Genomic DNA, 20000 nt, shown 5'->3' on the forward strand with positions numbered 1-20000 from the left:
ATATTATAATCTAGACCTCTGACACTTGTCATAAAGGGCTTAGGATGAGACAGACGTGAGAGGAAATTTTAGCAAAAGCTGTTCTTGTCTACTTTTTAAACACTGTGGCAAAAATATATAAAGTTAATTATAGTTCTGTAATTATAGTTCACTTTCCCAAATTTTTATACCATCACATGAAAACATCCCTGCACTTTCTTCCATACTTACATCATAAACATTTTGCATCTGTAATAAAAGTCAGATGAAAGAAAAGACAAATAATTAAGTTTCTAAAAATTGAGCTTAATTTATATATGTTACAACAAATGCCCTTAGACTGACATTATAACTAAGATGTGTCTGTCTTTGGTACTTAGTGGTTATTAAGATGTGACTCCAGACTCTTGTATGTCATGGAGCTGTACTGTAAGACTTCCTAAACAGACTGACGCCAGGAGGATTGTCCATTTCTCCTTAGGCAAAATGAACCCAACTGAACTAAGCAGAGCTGATCACAAATTCATCACACTTCCAGAGAGACAGAGGACAGAAAGAAAGCATTAATGCAGTAGTAATTTTGCCTTTTGTTTCATACTTTATCTTTTGTACCACGAAATCTAATGCTCTCTTAGTCAAGTACTCTGGATGAATTTGGATAATCCATCTATCTCTTCACCAAATCCATCCATCCGTCCATCCATTCATGCATCCATCCATCCATTTTGTGTATATTTTATGTTACAAGGCAGGGGACACCCTGGACAGTTATCTCAGGGCACAATCACACACCCATCCAAACACTGCAGACAAAGTAGAGATGCCACTCAGCCTATGACGTATGTCTTTGAAATGAGGTAGGAAGCTGGAATACCCAGAGGAAACCCCTTAAGCATGGGGAGAAAATGCAAACTTTGGGAATCAAATTTGCAACCCTATGTCCCTTATTTTTGTATGCTTAAGAAATGATTTATCATTTCTGTCCTGGCTTCTGTCCTGAGAGCGCTAGGGTGTTTAATAGCGAAGGTGTTTAATATTAAGCAGCACTAAAACATCATTTCCATTCACACAATCTTCATCCAGAATTGATCTATGCTCATTTAAGCATTGTTGTTACAAGTTTCTAATTTCTTACACTGCAGTCTTGGCCTGAAATTATCAAGGCTGTATTGATGCTGTGAGTCAGTAGTGCACTTAGATATTTTAAAGTGACTTCCTGTTTTCTGAGAACACAATTAGATGAGATTTTCTAGAATAAAGTGTCAGGAATAATTTGCACCCAGAATGTAAGAGCTCATGAAGGCAGATGACAGAAATGGAGAAGAAAATTTAGCTGCATTATGATTTGGCTGCAAGCCATGATTTTATGTGCTATTCACGCTTTTAGGGCATGAATGTAAAATCAACTCTCTGACGCACACACTCACACACACACACACACACACACACACACACACACACACACACACACACACTCATGTTGTAGCTAGTGTACTGCTTTTTCCAATTATACATATAATCTGATTTAATAAATTGTGCATTTACATTAAAATGAATTTATTAATAAATATTTCCCTTATCCCAAATAATTTGTGTTTGTTTTTAACACAAAATAAATAATTTAGCTTTGTGAGGCATGCATATACTGCATGAAATAATAAAGTCTTATTAAATCAGAAGTGTAAAACTTAGACCTTCTAATTCACCTCAGTTGTCGACTTATCTTCAAGTTGTTCCGTTATCTTATAGCCACCTTTGCAGATAGAAGAATGTGATACCAGCTACTACCATGTTAGGCCCTGATGTATAACTTTGTTGGACTTTATATATAAAACAGTGAGTCACTCAGCATCAAGAATCACATAATTAAGTCTACTTTATCTACAGATTAAACCTACTGAATTAACTGACATGGATTGTGGCCCAGTAAACTGAGATGGATATTCTCCAGTTTCCTTCCTCCTACTAAAAGCATGACAATAGTTGGACAATAAATTGCTCCAAAGGAAGAATGAAAGTGTCAAGGTGTGTATGCATGATGTAATACGATGGAATGGGATACTGAACCCGAGTTTGTTCACACATCACACTCACTGTTCCCAGGATAGACTTCAGATCCTCTGTGACCCTGACCAGGATAAAGAAGTTACTGCGAATAAATGAATGAATGAACGGATGAATGAATAAATGTGATTTCTTATCAAGTTAAAGTAACAAACAATGAATATTAAATAATACCCTGGAGGCTGCAGGTCTAAAGCAAAACTAAAGCAAGATACATAAGAACATTTATTTATTTATTTATTTATTTATTTATTCATTCATTCATTCATTCATTCATTCAAACAATCACTATAAGTTAGTCTTCCTGATATTTCTATTTGTTGTATATTGTATATATTGCTTTTTTTTATTTATGTTTAAATTAAAATGCTTTATTCACTTACACTGATTTTTTTCGTTGTTGTTAATTTATTTTTATTTTTTAGTCTCATTCAGCTACATACTTACGATCTAAAACAACATCTTTTAATACAATCTCGGAGCAAGGAAACTCTGGATATGTGCTTGACTAGAAAGTTCACAGCTGCAATCTCAGTAATGTCTCTCAGCTCTAGTTCTTAGGGAAATATCATGTATTAGATTTGATTAGATTATGTCAGACAATGTTTTAAAGAGGATTAACGCATACACACACAGGATTAAGTGTAAGAAACTCATACAGACATTTTTATTCATTCTTGAGCAAGAACTATAATTCTGAATCAAACTACTATTGAATGCAAAAAAGCAAGACCTTGTATTTAGCCTAAAAGTTACATATATTGACGTTTGCACCATATACTGTAAGTTCTAAAGAAAACAAATGAGATGTATTAGATATATTTACAGTACATCTGTTTTAAGAACATGTGGAAGCATTTCCTTGGTCTGTGCTATACTCAAATGCTCAGAATCACAAAGAGAATTAATATTTTAGAAACAAACACCAAGTACAGAAAGAACTCAATAGTAACCCCACAGAGGCTGTGTTTAATCTATTATCAGGGGCAATGTGTCTGGGAAAAAATGACCTTCAATACATTATCTGTTCTTGACATGGTGCCTTGTTTTCCATAGACACAATTTCAGTAATGAGACCAATTTTCTGTAATTAAACTTTTTTTTTTCTATGCTTTCCATTGGAATTAAGCTTTTTAAGCAGTATGACCATTACTGATGCTCAGTGTGCCCACGGCTTCTTAAAATGTAGCTCATGTTTGTGTTTTCAAAAGCGTTGCATGCTGTCAGGGGTTCTAGGCTGAAAGAATATAAGTCACATGTATTAAAGCAACACCGTGTCTCAGCAGTCTGTGCAGAATGTGTTTCAAAGAGATTTTAGCACAGTGTTGCTTTTTATGACTTTCCCCTATTGAGCTGTTAGTGAGATTACCTTTATTCTGACAAAATATGATTCACTGAAAAATGCTAAAAAAATTTTTTAAATGGACTCTAAGAAAAGCATGAAAACGTTATACGCAACAGATTTGTTCACATAGTAAGATGAAATCATTCTTCTTTTTTGAGAAATATATAATATACCAATATTAATACTATGATTTGATCACACTCATTCTACACCATTTTAATTAAGAAACACTTTTAAATTAAGATTAATATAAGCAATGAAATCACATAAAAACATATTTTGTTATGTATACGCTGATATTCTTTTCTTAAATCTGACCAGATGTTCTTTTTTTTCAGTCTGCTGATATAAAACAGATTATTTTCCAATAACTGCAAGTTCTGCAGTCTTTTATTCCTTTTATACCACAGCAATGATTAGGCATTTTAACAATGTATAGTTAGTTCAATTTGATATTATGACACTTCCACAATCCAGGTTTCTTTCAAAAAGTATAGCAGCATTGTTCCTTTTCTAGACTCTCTTTTTTCTCTCTTTTCTTTAATTAGACAAAGCAATGTCGCAAGACATGTTTGCAGAGAAACTGAGAAAAAAAAATCACAAAACACTGGAGACTCCTTACAAAATAAAAGACTCCTCACAGTAATTTCTCAACAATTACACTACACAATTGTATTTTTTTTGTATTTGTTTATGCAGTCTGAGAGTCTGGCATTTACAATCCAGTGTATATTAATCCTTTAGAAATGTTAATGTATTAATGTATCACGTAATAATTTATGCTGTTAGGACCAACTCAAAGTTTAACAGCCTGTTCCAAAGACTGTTATTCCAGTCATATCACAGTGATATCAATTATTATTACTTATGAACACATCACAAACACATCATACTTTTAACTGTTTATAGTTACAATCGATATAAAAGAGCATCTAGGAGATAAGGTAGTTCTTGCTTAGTTCACAGAATTTATGTTATAAGCATTTATTCACTCATCACACACTATTTTTCTTGAAGCTTACAGGATAATTTTGCAGTTTGTCAGGTTACTGAAAAAACAGAAAGATTCTTTTGTTGTGAAACCTATTGACTATTTTGTTATAAAGTGTCTGACTCCTGAGACTCCTGCCATAAATTATATGTCTCAAATGTTACACATACAACAGAAAACCACTTCACAAATATATCTGAAAATGTGTGTTTGTTAACATGTTGTTTTTCTTAATTTGTTTATTATTAGCTTTATATTACGTGGATTATATTGTCTGCCGTAAAATTCCCAATGAGCTGTGAAATTAATCAACAGCACAGGGGCTTAGTAATTATTAACTATTGTTCACATTGTACAGTACAAAACAATACATTTCATCCAAACACATATTGTTAAAGCATCTAATTAATCATACTGTGGATTCATGAAGAAATGCTGATACTACAAGAAGGGTCTGGTGAAGGCTTCTCAGGCCAAGAGATCCAGGCAAAACTAGTGTAATTGAGGTATTGTGTTAATGTCACTCACTGCTGTGAGTTTGGCATTGAACAAAAAGGATCCTCAAACATAATAGCACACACGCTGGCATACACATGTATTTAGCTGTTGGAATATTCTGCACATGCATCAACATCCATTTGCCAACGAGTGAAATATTATAATGTTATCTTGCATTTATTTGAAAAGCTACCTTAAATCTGCACCTTTCAAAAAACCACACATGGGTTGCATTTCCTTTTAAAGAGGAAAAGTTTTAAATGTTTGATTGTGGATCTATTGAATGCTAAAAAAAAAAGTTTTTTGAAGCTTCTTTTGATTTTGTTTTTAATATTTGTGGTTTGTCAAGTGAGTTTTTATGTTATTTGTGTCTGGTTTAGTTTAGTTTAGTCCAGCTCATTTAAGTGACAACTTTTGGATTCTTCAGATTTGATGGTCAAACCTAGCACTACATTGGTCCAACATGAAACTACTCCATTTACCAGACACCCGTATCCAGAGTGACTTACACTTTTGTTAAAAGCCTTGATGAGGGACCCAGCAGTGGCAGCTTGGTAGACCTGGGATTCAAACCCACACCCTGCTAATCCAATGCCTTAAACCAGTAAGCTATCACAACCCCACTAGAGAACGCTTATGAGTATGAGAGTATGATCAGATCATTCTCCTTCCATGAAACCTTAACATTAGCACGGCTTTGCAGATTAAAACATGAGACAGTGATTGGGGTCCTTCTAGGATTAGATACAAGAATTTTTTTTTACCTCTGCCTGCTTTTCAGGAAGTATTAGCTCAGTGGTTAAGATGTTGTGCTACTGTTTGGAAGGTTTTGAGGTCAAATACCTGGACCACCAAGTTGCCTTTGTTGGTTTGTTGAGTAAAATCCTTAACTACTCAGTTGTATGAAATGGTTGCTCTGGAAAAAGGTGTCAGGCAAGTATGTTTTTTTTTTTTTTTACATTTTAGTTTCACTGATATTGCACTATATGGCCAAATGTATGTAGACACACCATATGTGGGTCGTCCCAAAACTACTGCACAAAGTTGGAGCCACACAATTGTACAGTATATGTCTTTTTTTTATATATAAGATCCATGTAATCATCCATGTATGATTTGCCAAATTTGCATTTGTAGAATCTAAGTGTCCTAACCTCAAACCCAGTGAACAGCTTTGGGATAAATTGGAATGATCAATGGGCCTTCTATCATGATGTCAATGCCTGACCTCACCAGTGCTGAATAAGCACAAATCCCCAATGTCACACTCCATAATAGAAAGCCTTCTTAGAAGAATTGAGGGTATTATAACAACAATAGATAAACATTTTGCTAATGCTGATAGTCTTGGAATGGGAAATTTTTTTTGACTATATATTGTACATTTCTTGTTTGTTGTATCTTTATCTTTAACCGACATTAAGACTGTAAAGAGATACTTTAATCTCAAACACCAAAAAGCCTCCATCTAAACATATCCTGGCTCACACATCTATTCTTACCGTTGTATCTCTCTGCTGTTTCTCTAAAAAATCTCTGCTGTTTGGAGATTCAAGTCAAGTACTGAACTTATTTCATAAATGGCTTTCTGCTATCTTATTTATTATTGAACTGGTGAGAGCTGCAAACCTGACTTATCCTCGATATCCTTGCCAGCTTTCAACCACAGAGCTAACATATGTCTCAGTCGCTCTAACCCTCCAGTAAAGCAAAGGATTGGCAATTTTATGCTGTTGGATGCTGACAGTGAAAAGCCACTCCAGTCACAGACTGGATTGAAATGCTTTAAAGTTACACTCAGTGACATTTTCACTCGATTTGCTCATATTGAGCCTCTCCCATTAAGCTGGTTAGTCAATTAGTGAACAGTTTTCAATATTTTTCTCTAAGCTAATGTTTATAATGGTTCTAATGGGGCCATGGACAGTAATGCGTTTTATTACTGCAAACATTAGTATAAAAATATCATGTTATGAAAACTGAGGCCTTTTAGTAGTTTTTCATGGGCAGTAATTCTCGGTGATACGTTGTACTTGCACATTAAAATGTCAAAAGGGCAATTATAAAAGTGGACATGTACTAATGTCTAATGTTTTTAACTGTTTTAGATTTATGGTGTATACAGTATAATACTAAAACACCAAATAACAGGTTTGTTCTCAAATCAAATGCTTCTGGGTTTTCAAAATGCTGAAATAAATGTGCATTTTTGTTGTCCATTTGCAATAATGAATCATATTTATGGTTAGAAATGCCTATATTTACATTTACAGGGGGTCCCAAAGCATGGAATTTTAAAAATCTTGGATTTTATTCACTATTGTGGTGTGTTTTGTACGGAGAAAATGCTGTTCCAGATTGCTATTCAATCACAACTGGCTTGTAAATTAAAATGACATAGAATGTATTGATTTTAATTTACAATACAAGGACAATTCCATGAAAAACAATTAGGCTTTTTAAAGAAAAAAAATGAAGACTTTGTGTCAGAAGTGAAAAACATGCCCAATCCCAGCCCTAACCATATTAATAATCAAACCTTTCTGATTTTTATTTCAATTCACAATAAGAGCTGTTATCTTATTTTAATGTGGTATATTGTCCTCATATCATACTGTCAATATATTTATTTCATATTTTTCGTTTCCGTTTGCTTTTCTATCTGGGGTTATTTAAAATCACCTAAAAAGCTTTACTCATAAAAGATCTAATGTCCCCAACAGTATTAAAGGGTGTAATTATTACAGCAAGAAATAATGCACACCTTTTATGAGCTTTGTTTTTTATTTATACTCAATTTATTTAAAGTTCCCAATGTGTGGGAGTGAAATCTCCATGTCAGATTGAGTTCTAAGCCTTAGCCCTGGCAAATATGAATGCATGACTGAGACCCATGTAATGAAAAAGGAGGATGTATCCAGAGAGGTTTAGCAGTTACGTGAGGAAAGCTTCGAACCTGTTTCACCAAATCGTTCGAATCGAATATCGTGTGAGGAGTTGCAGGATAGGAGTGAGATTTTAAACGTCTCTTGTCTGCTTCCATGGATATTCTGAAAATTTACATCTCTCACTAACTGAACCTCAATTCCTGAAGTGAATTTAAATTTTTTGAGTAAAAATAACTTCATTATTTCAAGCATCCTGTATAATAAAATATAGTTTTTAGAAAGTTCTAAGTGACTGAAAGACCATGTTGACATTATCATGTGTAAGACCAACATAATCTAATTTCTCCTGGTGTCCAATAAACTGAGAGAAACTCCAGAACTTGTCTTTGAGCTTGTCTTGGATGTTGATTGTGACATGTCTTTATCTGTGATCTACAGGTGGTTGTGAAGATGTAGCTGAACACTGAACAAAATCAAACCCGGGATCTTTCACAACCTCAGGTCATCCCTGGAAAGGGTGTGGCCTGTGGAGCTCCACCCACCATGGCCAAGAAGACACCCAGCGGGCGTGGAAAGGGGGAGCGGACGGATGCCATGGCAGCTCTTCAGGCAGCCAATGAGGAGCTGAGAGCCAAACTTACAGACATCCAGATCGAACTGCAGCAGGAGAAGAACAAGGTGAGCAGAAATTTTGTTTAAAATGTTTGTTCGTCTTTATCAGTATGCCTTGTTTATGACGGTAAGGGTGCTGGCAGTGGCACCATAGTGGTTAAGGTTCTGAGTTCAAGCCTCAACATTGGCATGATAAGCCCCCAAGCAAGACCCTTAACTCTCCCTGTTTTAGGGGAGCTGTAGCATGTTCAGATCTGTGCATAATGACACATTTACTTATTTATTTGGGATGGGATGGCTGAAAAAGCTGAAAAGATATCAGCTAATTCTAATAGGATTTCAGCATGTCTTAAAGGCATCTGATACACTTACACTTAACACTCATAAAACATTTTTTGGAACATTTAGTGATAACCGATATGCATATTCCCACTGGAAGTGAACAATAGTCCTTAGCAGAATAGTTATAATAGTTCAAAACTGTAATTTAAATGACTTAGCAAAGTAATCATCTAGAAAGTTAAAAAGAATAATCAGACAGATGTCACGGTCTGGTGAATTTATTGATTAATAATATATTTAGATGGTTGGCACGGTGGTGCAGTGGGTAGTGTTGCTGTGCCACAACTCAAGGCCCACAAATTGTGGTTCTGTGCTCAAGGTGCTGTCTGTGTAGAGCTTTATGTCTTCTTCCTGCACATGAATGGGTTTACTCTGGGTTTTCTGAAATCTTCCAAACCATGCAAGAATATCCCAGAAGGTGGATTTGCTATGATAAATTAGCAGTAGTGTAAATCAGTGTTCAGGGTGTCCTGCAAAGGACTGGTGTCTCATCCAGTGTGTCTTGCCCAATGTTCCCAGGATAGGCTCGGGATCCATTGTTACCATGATCATTGTTGCTGCTTACTGAAGATGAATGAGTTCATTTATTACATGAATGAGTTCATTTATTATTATTAATTAATGTAAACTTTAAGTAAAAGTAGATGATGTTTAATTCATTACTCAATCCTTGGAGCGGTGATATTTTATATGCTGAAATGTCAGAGCACCACTACAGGTTTGAAATATTGGATGTCATGGTGTACAGCTTTGAACAAACAATTCATCTGCATTCACCGAGTTTCTAAAATGATAAATATTTACATACCTAAATGATATCCATGTATTCAGGTAGGTGTATAATATTATACAGAATTATATAGAATATTTTTGCTTAGGCTACAGCCATGCACATATCTGTTCATCGTTTTCGAAGCGATTTTAAAACGGATACCTGTAGAAAATCTGTCATATCAGGAGTTTATCATTATTTTATCTTGTTGTGCCAGCCGAGCACTTTCCATTATCAATATACTGTGTTTAATTCTATAAAAGGCACAATATTGTCCTAGCAATCCATGGTGTTTTGTCGGTGTGTGTAAGAAATAAAGGGCATTTAAAAATATATATGAAGCCTTCATTTCACGTCATCCTTTATCGTGCATACATTTATTTTATTCTGTACCTGTACAAGTGTGTGTTTACATGAGTTGCGTGTGTATATGAATGGCATAGATACACAATGTGGACAATGCTGCAGTACTGTATATGTGATACTCCCGAGGAACTGTATTGTTAGATAAAAAGTAAAAAATTACCTTCTTCTTGTGTATGTATTTGTGTGTGGGTGGATTGGTGGATGGGTGAGAGAGAAAGAGAGACTTCTGTCATTGATATAATAAAATATATTAAAATAAAATAGAGACAATACTAAGTTAAAATAATTAAAATCAGGTAAATGAATAAAAAATAAGACAAATAAAATAAAAATAAAATAGTACATATAGGGGAAAAAATGGAGAAAAATTGCAATAGAAAAATAAATATATATTTTTTATTTAATGATTTTATATATCATTATTTCACTGCAACATATTACATAACAATTTAGAGATTAAAAAAGCAATTATTATACCCTCTGAATTTATAGTATTGATTTAAATGCATTGTACTGCTCTCATTGCCGTGGCCCGGGTTCGATTCCCAGGCAGTTAGCTAACCCAGCCACTGTAGAGTTAACTCAGTGCCAGTCCCAAGCCTGGATAAAAAAATGGAAAGGTTGTGTCAGGAAGGGCATCCGTCGTAAAACTCGTGCCAAATCTAATATGTGGACCACGTGATCCGCTGTGGTGACCTCAAACAGGGAGCAGCCGAAAGAAGAAGAAGAAGAAGATTAAGTTAATCTAATCTAATGCTAATAATAATCAGATGAATGTAGAATCCCAATATGCTGAAGTTTTCTGTGAGGACACAACTACTTGTTTATGGAAGAAGTCTACAGTGTCAGAGCTTGACAAAATTCAGGACAGTACTGTAGTTGTGATGTTCACTAAATAGTAAAACCATCATTGCATTGCTCTGAAATCAAATGATCTCATCAGCAAAAAACAGATGTTTTTTTGCAAAAGATGTTGTCGACAGATGTTTCCTGATGATGCAGTTCCTGGTTGTACTGCATTTCACTGTCATCAGTAAGCTGCATTAGTATCACACTGAATTGCAGTCACTCTCCAATCACAGTCTCTCTCAGCGACATGCTTTTACTCAGAAATAGGGAAAAAGGTAAAAGAAAAAATTGCATACATTTTCAGAGGCTGTGCACTGGAAAACATTTTTTTTTACATTCACTACTTTGTGCAATCAGTGCTTTGGCATTTGACTTTCATTTCATTTTCAGCTTATTAATTGTCACTATCAGTTATTACATCGTTGTTATTATTATGGCGTGTCTTTGATTACTATATATATTTTTTTATAATCATAGATAAAATCACCTGTTTTGTTCTATCCCTTAGATAATTAGATATTGCATGTGGATGTTGCCACATTATAAAACTATCAGATAGACTGTTGTATATAAACATTTATTGCACATTGTTCATTATGCATGTTCCGCTTCTGTCATATCTGTATTCATTTGCACCTTGTAATAATCCATACTGAAATTCCTACATATTCTTCACAAAGTCTCCTTTAAAATCTACTCTTAAAATGTAGTTATATTTAATCCTGAAGTTTTCCTGCACTCTCCTTGACCAGTAAATTATGTATTTATTCTGATTCTTTGACAAGTGATATAAAAATTGTGTGGAATAATATATCCAGATGCGGCTCATATAGCTGTAATTAAAGTATTTCTGACACCATGAGACCATCTACAGCAGAAATGAGCTAATTATCTCTGATGCATGTCCAGCAGCTCATCAGCTGTTGATGTTGCTGTGTGTTAATGCAGGTGATATGTGTGGGTGGGTTGGTTATCGGTCTGTAGGTGTCATTACTTATTACTTATTCATTTTCAAACACATCTTTTGGTTTGAATAGTTCTCTAATTGCTACGCTCTTAATAATCTTCCAAGGTTTCACAGTTTAAATCACCAGGATATGATTTTGTCCATTTGCTGAAAAAGGGTTCCTTCTTTGAGTTTGCTTTGGATTATTCAGGGCTTCAAGCTTCCTGCATTGAACGCTCTTTAATGGAGAAAGGTTAAGTTAGTGATGGAAACTTTAGAACCCTTTATGGATTTGTGTTCTTCTAGCAAGTCAAAAGATGCACAGATTCTCTTTGTAAGTTTGTATTTTTCAGCTGATTTAATTCCGCTATGAGAAGATTTTAGCAAATGTCTACATACTTTTTTAAAGAATGTTTACACTGCAGTTATAAAATTAATATTTTCTTCCATTTTGGAGTAAGTGAAGTTGAGTGGGGACTAAAGATGTTGTTACATGGGAATGGCCCATGTTTTTATAATTTAATGGAGAAAATCATTTGGAATCGATGCTTTCGTAACAAATTTTCAGAGGATTGAGAATTTTAGTCCATTTGTTTCATTATTGCTTGCAGTGTGTACCACTGTATCACTGTTCACTTTTGCACAGTTACATGGAAAATGATTGTCACTTGGTTGTTTTCTAGCGTGAACTACAGTATGTAGTAAGATTTCCAACCACCCGATTATGTCAAATTTTGCATTTTCAGAAGAGTGAATAGAAACATACCTAACTGTACTAACTGTAGGAAAACTGTTAAAGGGGTGCCTACAGAACCTTAGTGTTCCCCCAAAAAGGACAAAATAATGTCAGTGTAAGGATCTTTTTAGATTCCAGGTGTGTATAAAATGAAAGCAAGTTAAATATTGCTAAAAATTAAATAATAAAAAATAAAAATGGAAAATAAATTTTTAATGGTGATGTAGTGATTGTATACTTTAGGAAAATGGGATCTATTTGACCAACCTTAAAGTTCCTTTTGGATAAAACCTAACTAAATCCCTTGAGTAAACCCCTCTTAGTAAAAATGGTATATCTACCTATCCAGAAAATGTACATGACACCCATTGAAAGATTTCTGTTTGTGAAGGAGCTCTAAGTTGTGTCATCTTGCCACAGTCTCTTCAAAATATTCACATTCACTGCAACCGAAGAAAGTACTCTTCATTTTTATTTTCCCAGCCTTTTGGAGAATTGCTTCATGTTAGCCTGTACACATGCTGGAAATATTGTAACAGAGAATGCTACAGTGAGCCTCATGCTAAATATTTGCTTTAGCAGAAGTGACTTTTAGCTTGAATCCAGAAATGTGGCACTGAGTATGTTACACTTCAGCCTGCCCAAGTCAGTGTGAAATAATGAGCTGCAGTAGAAAAGCAGTCCAACTGCACAGTAATGAAAGCACAAGCTCACAGTTTTACAAATGTGATGCTGTCAAACTAGACAGTCAGACTGAGCGGAGCTATTGTGTTCACACTGACAGGGCTGGAGATGGTGGAGATGCCTCTGCTGTTTCCGGCCTGAATAAACAATGCTCAACATGTATGGTAGTGATAAATGAGGCGCATGTCACCCTCAGCATGACTCCAGTCATAGATTGGGGTGTGGAGGCAATGTTTCATTAGTAATGAAAGCTGATTCTACTGTGATTGGAATCTAGTTTTGGCACTTGACAGAGGAACGATTTTTTTTAACATCTGGTCTGGTAAGAGTATTTCAGTGTTAGTTTTCCTGTAATGTTCTATTGCTTCCTTTTTTTATTGTTATCCTCATTGTATTTATATGTCCCTAGACAATTACTAGGCATTTAATTCACTATGATTTGTGTCCTACTGATATTACACATACAAATATGTAACAGTAAAGGTTGTTTTATACACTAATGTGTTCTCAATGACAACCTATTTGCAGAAATAAATCATAAAAACATTAATAAATGTTGTCCTTTGGCTGCTCCCTTGTTGTGGTCTCCACAGCGGCTTATCCAATCCACATATTTGATTTTGGCACAGGTTTTATGCCGGATGCCCTTCCTGAGGCAACCCTACCAATTTTATTCTGGCTCACAGAGTTAACTCCTCTGTGGCTGGGTTGGTTCTCTACCCTGGAAACAAACCCTGGCCACAGCAGTGAGAGTGTGACAAAATGTTAATAAACAATAATATAAAACTAATATATATTAGAAAAGCAAATGAATAATAAATACTAAATAAATCACTTAGAAAACAGCATGGAGGAAAAACAATTAAGTTTCCCTATTAAAACAAATTTAGTGATATTATGTTGACTGATGAGGTCACTTTGAACAAACAACAACATTAGACAAATTTTAGATTGAAGGTAATACATTTTTTTTGTTTTCTTTTAACACTGTTACTGTTATCACTCTCTCTCACTCATTTTCTACCACTTATCCGAACTACCTCGGGTCACGGGGAGCCTGTGCCTATCTCAGGCGTCATCGGGCATCAAGGCAGGATACACCCTGGACGGAGTGCCAACCCATCACAGGGCACACACACACTCTCATTCACTCATGCAATCACACACTACGGACAATTTTCCGGAGATGCCAATCAACCTACCATGCATGTCTTTGGACCCGGGGAGGAAACCGGAGTACCCGGAGGAAACCCCCGAGGCACGGGGAGAACATGCAAACTCCACACACACAAGGCGGAGGCGGGAATCGAACCCCCAACCCTGGAGGTGTGAGGCGAACGTGCTAACCACTAAGCCACCGTGCCCCCACCAGATTTATATGTGTTGTGCTAATTTATTTTCACTATTTACTCATCTGCTATTGTTCTTTCCGGTCTCTCTCTTGTTCACCATCCTGCTCACACAATCCATAATACGTTTTAATGAGTTTTTTATAAATATAACAAAATGCACAGTATACACTCTACTATGAATGCGTTGCTAAACTACTACACTCTAAGAACAGTTATCGTCTTCCCATGATCGTCTTTTTGTCTTCTGACCTTAATTAATCTGATGGATGACTGCGCCCCTCTAAAGGCTTATAGGATAACTCGGCTTTTTATTCTTCTCTCTCTATGGAGAGCTCCATTTCCTTACTCAGCTACAAATCATGCAGACCCCAATTACTCGCCATATGCTTTAAAAATAGACACACGCAGTATATCTGCAGTGGGATTTGTGTGTCCCATATGGACAACACGAAGGTGTTAGATGACTGATAGGCCTTGTCACATCTTACACTGAGGTTTAGAGAGATTTTATTTATTTTGTCAGAAACCAGTCACCTTACCTAACATTCATTATTTGAGATAACAAACCCTGGATTTCAACATTACTCATCATTTGTAATAAATGTTATAAAATATATTTTTTTTTATAAATTAACACCTTGCTCCTAATTGTATCCATGACTAATGGTGAGTCCACATTTACCAGTATAAATCTTAAATAATATTACACATTTGAGAATAAATCTAGAATCCTGATTGTGAATGGAATTCGAGGCACTGCGTGGAAATATTGAAAACCAGAGTTACATGTTCACTGTAGTCTTGACTATGAACACACATCAGTTAATATGCATATGCTACTGTATACACATACTATATATATACTTTTTTAACACTGCATATGTAATCAATATTAAAGGCAACATAATATCACACATTTGGACCACAATCTCTGTAATTTTTTATTTTATTTTTTGAAACCTGTCATTAACAAATTTACATCCACCAGCATTTATAACAGTCCTAGTTAAGTTATAAAGCTTAGCGTGAATTTAAACTGATTAAGGTTCATTGCTGAACTGAACAACAGACAGAGATGCAACTTTATTTCAGCTACTAATGATTTAGTTTGAAAATATACAGCCTTTAATCATAGTACCTCTACATAGTATCTCTATTATTATTCTTATTACTGTTAGTATAAGAAGTGCAAACTCTGTAATGGTAGAAAACCAGAAAGATAATTGATGATCTTTAACATTTACACTTTTAACCCTTTGTGTCTTTCTTGTCTTTGTGCTATCACAGGTGAGTAAGCTGGAGAGGGAGAAGATGCAAGAGGTGCGTCATGAGCAGCACAAGTCTGCAGCAGCGGTGAGCGAGCTGCGGGCCAAATTACATGAGGAGAAGCTGCGCGAGCTGCACTCGGTTCGGGAGACTCTGTTGCGCCAGCACGAATCCGAGCTGCTACGGGTTATTAAAATCAAAGATGGAGAAATTCAGAGATTGCAGGCCCTCGTGAATGTGCTCCGAGATGGTTCTACAGACAAGGTGAAGAACTTGACTAAATCTTAGAGGAAATGTTTGTAGACCTACAATGCATCCTGACATACACACTGACTTTTAAATGAGTTGGCTAGATCTAATGGACCAATGTCAGCTAATTATGGACCTAATAATTGATGCTTTATATCAGCGGTGTCCAATCTTATCTGGAGAGGGCCGATGTGGGTGCAGGTTTTCATTCCAACCAAGCAGAAGCCACATCAGAGTCTTGGCTGTAAGGTGTGGCTTCTGCTTGGTTTGAATGAAAACCTGCACCCACACCGGTCCTTTGTGGATAAGATTGGACACTGCTGCTTTATATAATGGGGCACTGAACAATGCTGTAGTTTGAAAACTAGTTATTTATTTAAAAAAACTAAGGAAGTAACAGTGAATGATCTCTATGTGCAGGTGAAGTCAGCTCTGATGGTGGAGGTGCGGGAAGAGGCACGTCGGGGCTTTGAGGCTGAGCGCTCACGCCTGCAGCAGGAGATCTCTGAGCTAAAGGGAGTGAAGCGGCAGATGGAGGATGCGCTGAACGTAGCCCTGCAGGCTGACAAAATCAAAGCCGCCGAGATCCGCAGTGTGTACCACCTCCACCAAGAGGAGATCAATCGCATCAAGAAGGAGTGTGAGAGAGAGATCCGCAGACTGGTACGTGCTGCTGTTACGCTCTTCTTTCAGTCATTTGAAACTTGCAATCTGATTTACAAGCCCAAAATGAGCATAGGTGTTAGCACACTTAAACTGTCTTAGTATGGTATTTATCAAATATCTACAACATATTTAGGAAACCTGAAAGTTGTGTGTAATTCAGCGTGAACCAGGGGCTAAGTGCACTCTCTATGTGCTTTGGATTCTGTATTGACCTGGTGCTTTCAAGTGTCTGGAGAATAAAAGTAGGTTTATTCATTAAATTCGATCCCTGCTATAAATGGCAAATGGAAAAAATATTCTTAATTAGTTTCATGTTTGTATAAACACAATTGGAGCATTTTAAGTCAGTCTAGGTGTCAGTCAAAGAGCAGGAAACTAAGGATATCATGGGCACAGACTCACCCAAACTGGACAGCTGAAAATCACCTAGACTTTTTTTGTTTGGTCTTCACTTCACTTCAGTTTGTCCAGTATTGGTGAGTCTGTGTCCATGTGCAGGTGTTCAGGTGTTACTGATGAAGTGGTGTTACTGATATGTCTAGCACTTTTAACAATAGACAGAGCAGCTGTAAAAATCTACAGTAGATGTAAATGTAGATGTAAATCACTAATGAGCAAGCCAGTGGTGACAGCCACAAGATGACATAAGGTAGAAACCTTGAGAGGCACCAGACTAAAAAGAGAGTCTAGTGAATAAATTGTTTTCACACTGGAGACCTTTGCTGCAATCCGATCAGTGTGATCATTCCCAGTGTCTTTTCAGCATTGGTCTGGTTTCAGACGTTCATCTTAAATTATTACAAATGCACACGAAGAACCTGGCCATTTCGACTCACCAAATTATTAATTTATTTATTTATTTTAAAGCACAGTAAGGCTCCTGAACTCTCAGTCCCACAATGTTTACCTGACCCTCGTGATACATGTGTGTTGAGGAATCTAATAATGGTCATCAATGGCTAAAGCACATATGCTGGTTACTTTACTTCCAGAACAATTGCAGACCTAATACAAGTTGCGTTCACATTCACGTTCCAGTACAACCAAGCTCCTACTGGTAGTCTAGGGTTCGGTATTATGATCCGCTCCCTGGTCCAAGTGACAGCTTTCAGAGTGCCTCTTTTTTCATGTAAAACATTCTTTGTTTCACACTGTCATCAGTAGTTCATAGGTACAGATCTACACTATCCAAGTGCCAGTCATTAGGGTATCACTACACCGTTATCAAGCTCATCCAACAAAAAAGACGTGAGTTTCCAGATGTAGACCTGATCTAGATCTAGACCTGACATTGTAAAGGCATGACAATGACAAACATTCCCATGAGAAACTGATTGATCAAAGCGTGGATCATGTGATACTGTCACTGTGCAGCACTGTGTGCCTGGTCAGCAGAAAGCTGGGATGAGCTGCGAGGTTCTGTGCTGCTGTTGCTGCTGATGTACTGGGATATCGATCCTCAGAACTCCTTTCCTTTGGGTCTCCTTATTTAGCACTGCGAAAGAGAAGGAGTTTGTGGTCTTAATGGCATTACCTCAGTCAGTACACAGTCAGGATGACAATGGTGAAGTGAAAGGGACATTGTTAATGTGTGTATTTTTAATAGTTACATAGAGAGCATGAGACTGCAGAAGGTATTAATAATATCAATCAGGACCTGGAGGTGTAGAGGAAAGAAAATCAAAGACAGTACAGTGGCATAAATTTAAGGCATATAAGCAAAGAGACACACAGAGAATGTTGCAGTGTCTCGGCAGATTTGAGATGACATCACCCTCCTTGACATCAGTGTCACCCAGAGCTTGGAGAGACAGTTATTTGTGTTTATTGCTTTCACATTGTATACTATCTTATTGCTTTCTTATGGCTGCAGGGGTTTAGTGTATCCTTGTACCTTTCCATTTTCTTAAATAAATTGACATTTCACCTGGCTTCAATAATGTTTTTCGCCTTTCGTAGTCGAATATGAATCGCAGTCAGCCAGTTGAATGATATATCTGGGAACATATAAATGGAAAGAGCCTATATTAGCTGTTTTATTCCTGAAGAATAAACATACTAAGAGAAGTGGAACTGTAGAAAGCCAGAAATGAACTCACTCAAAAGAAACATGTTAGAATGTTGAGTTCCATACTGTGCATGTTGTTTGAATGTGTAAGAAAAGATAGCTCTCTACTAACACTAACCATACATAATCTTAATTAATACTCTTAAGCCATAGGTCATTTCATTCTCAATTGCTGGGCACACTTAAGGGCAACATAGAGTCACAAGCAGTATTGTTTCTGAGAAAACCCAAAGGGAACCTCCTGTATGTTCTCTTCAATGAGAATTTCCTCACATACAGTAACTCAGGCTCAAGATCAGTTCACGGAGCTTTTGGCAACCAGTATCAACTTCATCGCCATCATGCTGACACTTAACTATAACACAGGACTCATGTGTCCTTGCATGTGTATCAATTTATTTTCGGTCCTATGGTGTTCACACTGTTCACTATAATGTATATAGAACAATTAAAGCTTTTTTTTTCTAAAGCTCTTGCCAAAAACAAACAAATATTTCAATAAATTAACTGCAATGACCCAACAGCAACAGCTTGGTAGTATTGGGGCTTAAACCCCAACTTTCCAAGCAATAGCCCAGAGCCTTAACCACCTGAGCTGATTGGACTGCAACTGTTGCAATCAAGAAAATGTAAGAAAATGCGAGAAACATGTAGGTGATCAAGGGCATGTTTCATGTGCTGACTCCAGCATAAGTATCACCCTTACACATGGTGTGTTTCTACATTCATTTAGAAACTGACAAGCTTCTTTGGGTTTTTAATTTTTATTGAGCTGAATCATGTGATTTTTAAATGTAGTGTCCTTGGGGTAGTTGAGCAGAAACAACTTGCTCAACTACCCCAGAGCAAATTGAGCAAATTGCTCAGTTTTTATACAACTGAGCAATTAAGGGCCTTGATCAGGGGCCCAACAGCTTGGTGGACCTGGGATTGAACTAACAACCTTCTGATCGGTAGCCCAACATGCTCTTAAATAAGATTCATAATATGCTATATAAGTCTATTTCTATTCTGGTTGGGTAAAGCCATGATCACATTTGTTATAAATTAAATATGAAATAAATTGAGCCACAGAATAAGCAGGTATGAATGTGAATACGCTGCACTTAAAGTGATACAAAATGACACTGGCAAGTGACAGGCATGAACGGATTAGTCTCTGAGACAGATGATGCACTCCGACACCTGACAAAAGCATCTTTACTGTCTCACATACTGAGATGCCAGCTTCAGGGTAGCTTCTAGTTGAGTTAATGTGGATTACAGCAGTGCATCCTTTCCTCTCTGTCACAGTTTAATGGTCTTAGTGGAATCATATTATTACCAT

General features: G+C 36.4%; 1 protein-coding gene across 9 annotated transcripts in view; it reads left to right on the plus strand.

Moving 5' to 3' along the window:
* Positions 1–20000, plus strand: part of jakmip3 (Janus kinase and microtubule interacting protein 3) — a 43825-nt gene that overhangs the window by 2324 nt on the left and 21501 nt on the right. For 8 of the 9 annotated variants that reach the window (XM_060889781.1, XM_060889761.1, XM_060889789.1 and 5 more), the window contains exons 2-4: positions 8204–8443; positions 15712–15954; positions 16360–16602. In XM_060889781.1, coding sequence (XP_060745764.1) covers positions 8309–8443; positions 15712–15954; positions 16360–16602 — 621 coding nt within the window. In that variant the 5' untranslated portion in view covers positions 8204–8308. Of the gene's footprint in view, positions 1–8203; positions 8444–15711; positions 15955–16359; positions 16603–20000 lie in introns of those variants that run through there. The other variant, XM_060889814.1, reaches the window with a different exon arrangement.

Source organism: Tachysurus vachellii, chromosome 2 (genome assembly GCF_030014155.1).
Source record: "Tachysurus vachellii isolate PV-2020 chromosome 2, HZAU_Pvac_v1, whole genome shotgun sequence".
Taxonomy (NCBI): Eukaryota; Metazoa; Chordata; class Actinopteri; order Siluriformes; family Bagridae; genus Tachysurus; species Tachysurus vachellii.